The sequence below is a fragment of the Perissodus microlepis genome, chromosome 12 (genome assembly GCF_051167445.1).
Source record: "Perissodus microlepis isolate ML-2025 ecotype Zambia chromosome 12, ASM5116744v1, whole genome shotgun sequence".
Classification (NCBI taxonomy): domain Eukaryota; kingdom Metazoa; phylum Chordata; class Actinopteri; order Cichliformes; family Cichlidae; genus Perissodus; species Perissodus microlepis.
In genome coordinates, this window is record NC_140472.1 from 5,462,858 (window position 1) to 5,467,771 (window position 4,914).

Sequence of the window (4,914 nt, forward strand, 5' to 3'; positions counted from 1 at the left end):
AGGGAAAGCAGGCACGCACACACACATACACACACCAACTAAGAGACCATACGCACAGAAGCAATGCAGAGCCCACCATAGCATAGATAAGGGACAGAAAGAAAGAGCTGGCAACAGAGAGCAGAGCACAGAGGGAGACTGACAGAGCAGAGGACACAACAGAGATGAGTCGGACGGACAAAGACGAGCCTCGGCCACCCTGCCACCGGAACTACAGCGGCGTCGCAAAGGACATCAAAAGGTGTGCGTGAGAATAAATGCTGTGAGGTCTGGAAGACAGCATCAGGAATACACACGCAGAGAGGCTCACACTGGCCTGTGCAAGGGCCACCAACACTTTTCAGCTGAAAGAATTTTTTAGCCTACAGATAAACTGATCTTTACCTAAATTAACCTCTGAATTAGAGATCTTTTTTTTCCTTTTTTTGGATGAACTCATCCAAAGACAACCCTAGAGGGCATAAATTAAATTGCTGCAGATTATTTCTCCCATGGCGAGCACTTGGGTCTCTCAACTGGGAACCATTTGCACCTCCAAGACCTTGTTCTTGACATACTCCATCCTGCTGCTTCAGGGGCCTCTCTGTGGAGAGACTAGCCCCATCTCCAGTGCCCGTCAGAGACAGCGTCCCGCTCCAGGGCTCGGAGACGGGCATGGAGGGGTTGTGGATTTATCGTTGCTGGAGCAGGACGGCAACAAGGATGTGCAAAACCTGCTGGAGAGCCTAAAAGAACAGTTTCTGCGTACTTTCAACCTCTCTGGCATGGGTCCTCCTTCCTTAGCTCCTGGAAGTACACGACAGGAGCCACCTGAGTACATGATGGAGCTCTACAACCGCTTTGCTAATGACCACAGTGCCATGCCCACGGCAAATATCATCCGCAGCTTCAAAAACGAAGGTACGTCACTGCTCAGTATCTTGTCGATAATGTAGATTGAAGAAAAGAGATACTTTTTTTCCTCTGAATTATCCTAACCTTAAATTATGGTAAAGCTTTGCCTAAATGTTCTGACACACATCCAAACATTTTCATTTTTCCAAAACAAAACAGCCACAACAAGAAATCCTTTAATTTTCCTCTAAAGCACGGGGTTAGGAATAAGGGCTACTTGTCCTTAATGAGGACCTTACAGGGTTAAATGCAAAGTTAATACGTGTAATGATTTTTCTTATCACTTCTTCTTATTCTTATCACTGTGATCTGTAAGACTTGTGAAACTGGTCTCCTTTCAGATATGTACAGAGTTTATTATTTGATTTAGTTCATGACACTGAAACTCTTCCTTAGTTTAAAAAGCCTTTTATTTCAAAATGTTATTTCTACTTTGACATGACGGTTTGGATTAAATTCAAACAGGAGTTCAAAGTTTCTCTGTCTTGAATAAGCAAGTTTATGTCTGAACCACTTTTTTTCTCCTCGTCCAGATTCCTCTCCCAGTGCTGTTGGTGTGGGAGGAGTGAGGCGCCACCCTCTCCTCTTCAATGTGTCAGTCCCACATCACGAACGCATCACAGCTTCTGAGCTTCGCCTCTACACCCTAGTCCAGACCGATCGCCACCTCTATGCTGGTGTCGACCGCCGGGTAACTATCTACGAGCTGGTATCGCATGACGATAACGTGACGGATGCGAACGCTGCCAGAGGAGACGCATTCAGCGGAGGAGAGGAGCGGATAGAGTTGGTGGAACTGGCTTCACGCCAGGTCTACGGCACCGATAACGGCTGGGAGGCGTTTGACCTCACTGCTGCTGTGCAGCGCTGGCATGGATCTGACGATGGAACCACACACAGGTTGGAGGTGCATATTGCCAGCATCGCCGATGATGGTAATGTTCAAGACGTGACAGAAGCCAACACAGACAGCAGTTTGCCTCAAGGGGACATGAAGATTGACACGAGCCCAGAGAAAAAACACAAACCCCTGCTAATTGTTTTTTCCGATGATCAGAGCAGCGATCACCGCGATGACAGGCGGGAACTGAATGAGATGATCGACCACGAAACCTCTAACATGGTCGTGCAGAATGACTTTGGGACTTGGGGGAGTGAAGAAAGTGAGCCAGATGAGGAAGACCTAATCCAAATGCGCTCCAATCTCATCTATGACTCGGCTTCCCGCATTCGCCGCAACGCCAAGGGAAACCACTGCAAGAAGCAGTCTCTGTACGTAGAGTTCAAGGACATTGGATGGGACAGTTGGATCCTTGCCCCCACTGGTTATGATGCCTTTGAGTGCAGTGGAATTTGTTCCTACCCACTGACAAAGCACGTCACACCCACCAAGCACGCCATCGTCCAGACACTGGTCAACATCAACAGCCCTCAGAAGGCGGCACGAGCGTGCTGTGTGCCCACCAAGCTGGACCCCATCTCCCTGCTGTACCTGGACGACACGGGGGTGGTCACCTACAAGTACAAGTATGAAGGCATGGTGGTGGCCGAGTGTGGCTGCAGATAATCCGGACTATCTTAGAAAGTCTACTGAAAGTCTTACGATAAGAGGAAGGACAAAATAACTAAAGAGAGGGAGATGAACTGAGAATGCAGATTCCTACAGTCTCTATAAGGGTTCCTCAGCAGGACTGAATGTGTTCAGTCACTATGCATGAAACCATAAGAACTCTGAAATGTGCGGCAAATATAATATCTTGTACCACGAGACACATTATTTCATCTTATACAGGAAAGGTGAATATGGACAGGGGAGAGGAAGAGTAAAGATGAGCCGCTTGTTGTCAATAACGATGCACGTCCTCATACACGTAAGACTAGAAAGTCTCGAGATTTCCCAAAGAACCAAGCCCATCCTGCAGCCTGGTGGGAACTAGTGGGCCCGCTGCCCCCCTCCCTCTCCCCTTTCCCCTGACATCTGCCTTCCTCTCCACTTATCTCTAGCCTCCCCACTTGATGCAAACACTAATCAGCACTTCATGTGCCTCGGCGCAGTGAAATGACCTCCCCGAGGCAACCTGACAAGGCATGAACTCTCCAGGCCCACCGCCTGCCTCCTGTGGCCTCCTGATACGTGGGTACTGTGCTGAGGTCCCAGTGTCAGGGTTATCAATCCTAACCCCATTTCCCACTTCACATGCCTCTTTTCCACTCCCCCGAGCCTCAGCGATAACAAGGTGTTGTTGGTTGAGAACCATGTATGCCACCACTCAGCTTCAGAGAAGTTAAAGCCGCTGTGAGAAGCTTTTGAGGTGATGCTTCGGGGGGAGTGAGGCAGGGGTGGGCCACATTCCTAGGCAACAAACATTCTTAACTAGCTTGTCTTGCTGACCTAGCACTGTGTGGACCCCCCCCCCCCCCCCCCCCCACAGACACACAAACCGGACATATCTCCAACTCCTTTGTTTTTCCCACTTTGATGGTAAATGTCTATGTTGGAACATTACTGTGGAGTGGGGAAGCGGCTACACATCATCGATATATGGATTCCCAAAGAAGATCATTATTTTCTTTTGTTAAAAGCCTTTTGATACCTCTGCTGCTTGTGTCAAATAAAAGACTATTTATTGTTCTAATTTATTGATTTTTATAACAGAGTAGAAAACTATATATGTATAACTGTAAGTCAGCATAGAGACGTTTTTTGCAACCATGACAATGCATTTGCAGCACAAGTGAATTTTGTTGGGAAGAGAAATGCTAACAGTTTCTGAAAGAATAAAGAATAATTATTAAAAACAAATCCTGAATGAATCGTGTGCCTGAATCACTGATCCCTGCAGTTTCACCAAACTTGCACATCACCCGGGCCAACAGTATCAGCTTGCAGGTCACAGTTCGTGCACCACAAGCAAACAAAGAACCATGGGAAAATAAGTTGTGGCCCCGCTAATGATTAAAACGGACGAGCTGCTGCTCGCACTGACAGGTCGCAGGCTGCAGATAGCAGTGATGGAAAACCTGTTCATAAAAAGCAAAAACAAACAAAAAAAAGCAAAGAAATCTCTTTCTGCTGTCGCAAAGGTTTCTGTGAATGTCTGTGGGATTGCAATCGCAAGACTGGCTGTGATGTTGTTTTCACGCACCAATGCACACTGAAGATATAAATAAAAGATGCAGTTCAGACCTGAAATGTTGAACTCTTTCTGTTCTTTCTGATTTGTTAATCATGTGGATCACAATAAAGTTCTATGAAAGGCACTTGTGCTCAGTTTGGGTAAATGATAGTGCTGTGCGATATTACTCATTTTTGGTATCTGATTCCAAGTAAACACAGGGCCAGTCTTGCTGGTACTGATACTTTTGACTTATAAAGGCAGCTTGTGTAGGGGAGATCAGTGTGTCATGGGTTACAAATTTGCAAATTCTGAGCACATTTTAATGGCCGCTTCAAACACATTTCAGCTTTTCATGTATTTTGAAACTGTTTTTTGGAGACCTTTAATGCAAATGTGTCTGTCTGTAAAGCTCTTTGGATACATTTCTGTTTTTTGAACGTATTATAAGTTATTTTAAAAAAGTAGACGTGACAGTCAACACAAAATGGTTTAAAGAGCATGTTTGAGGCATATTTTTTAGTGGACTACACAGAGGATTGAAACAAAGTATCGATCCTGTCGCAGTAGTATCAATCCACCACAACTAATGGTATAGAGACTATCGATATTTGCATCAATCCGCCCACCTCTAGTAAATAAAACTGCTAAAGCTGCAGGAAATTAGGTCAAAGATGAAATATGGAGACTTAAATGTGTGAAGTGAACTATAGAAAGCTAGGAAAAGATTGGAGTCTGGTAGCAGGCAAGCGACTATAAAATAAACGTATAGTCACAAATGAATATTAAGAAAACGCACACACAACCTGTTTGTATCCTTCACACTTGGTACAAAACCCAATGATTCTGATCACAAATACAGCAAATAAATGTGAGAAGTGTAATGTTTAAAATGCATCTTTTA

General features: G+C 45.3%; 1 protein-coding gene across 1 annotated transcript; it reads left to right on the forward strand.

Moving 5' to 3' along the window:
• Positions 1-4,278, forward strand: bmp10 (bone morphogenetic protein 10). The gene is made up of 2 exons (XM_084945493.1): positions 1-900; positions 1,428-4,278. The coding sequence occupies exons 1-2, from the start codon at positions 492-494 to the stop codon at positions 2,459-2,461; spliced, it is 1,443 nt and encodes a 480-aa protein (XP_084801619.1). The 5' UTR covers positions 1-491; the 3' UTR covers positions 2,462-4,278.
• Positions 4,279-4,914: the final 636 nt, after the last annotated feature.

Excerpts from the sequence above, each read along its gene's own strand:
- bmp10 (XM_084945493.1), top strand. The coding sequence starts at position 492 with ATGGCGAGCACTTGGGTCTCTCAACTGGGAACCATTTGCACCTCCAAG. Across the intron at positions 901-1,427 it reads CCGCAGCTTCAAAAACGAAG|ATTCCTCTCCCAGTGCTGTT; the intron begins GTACGTCACTGC and ends CTCCTCGTCCAG.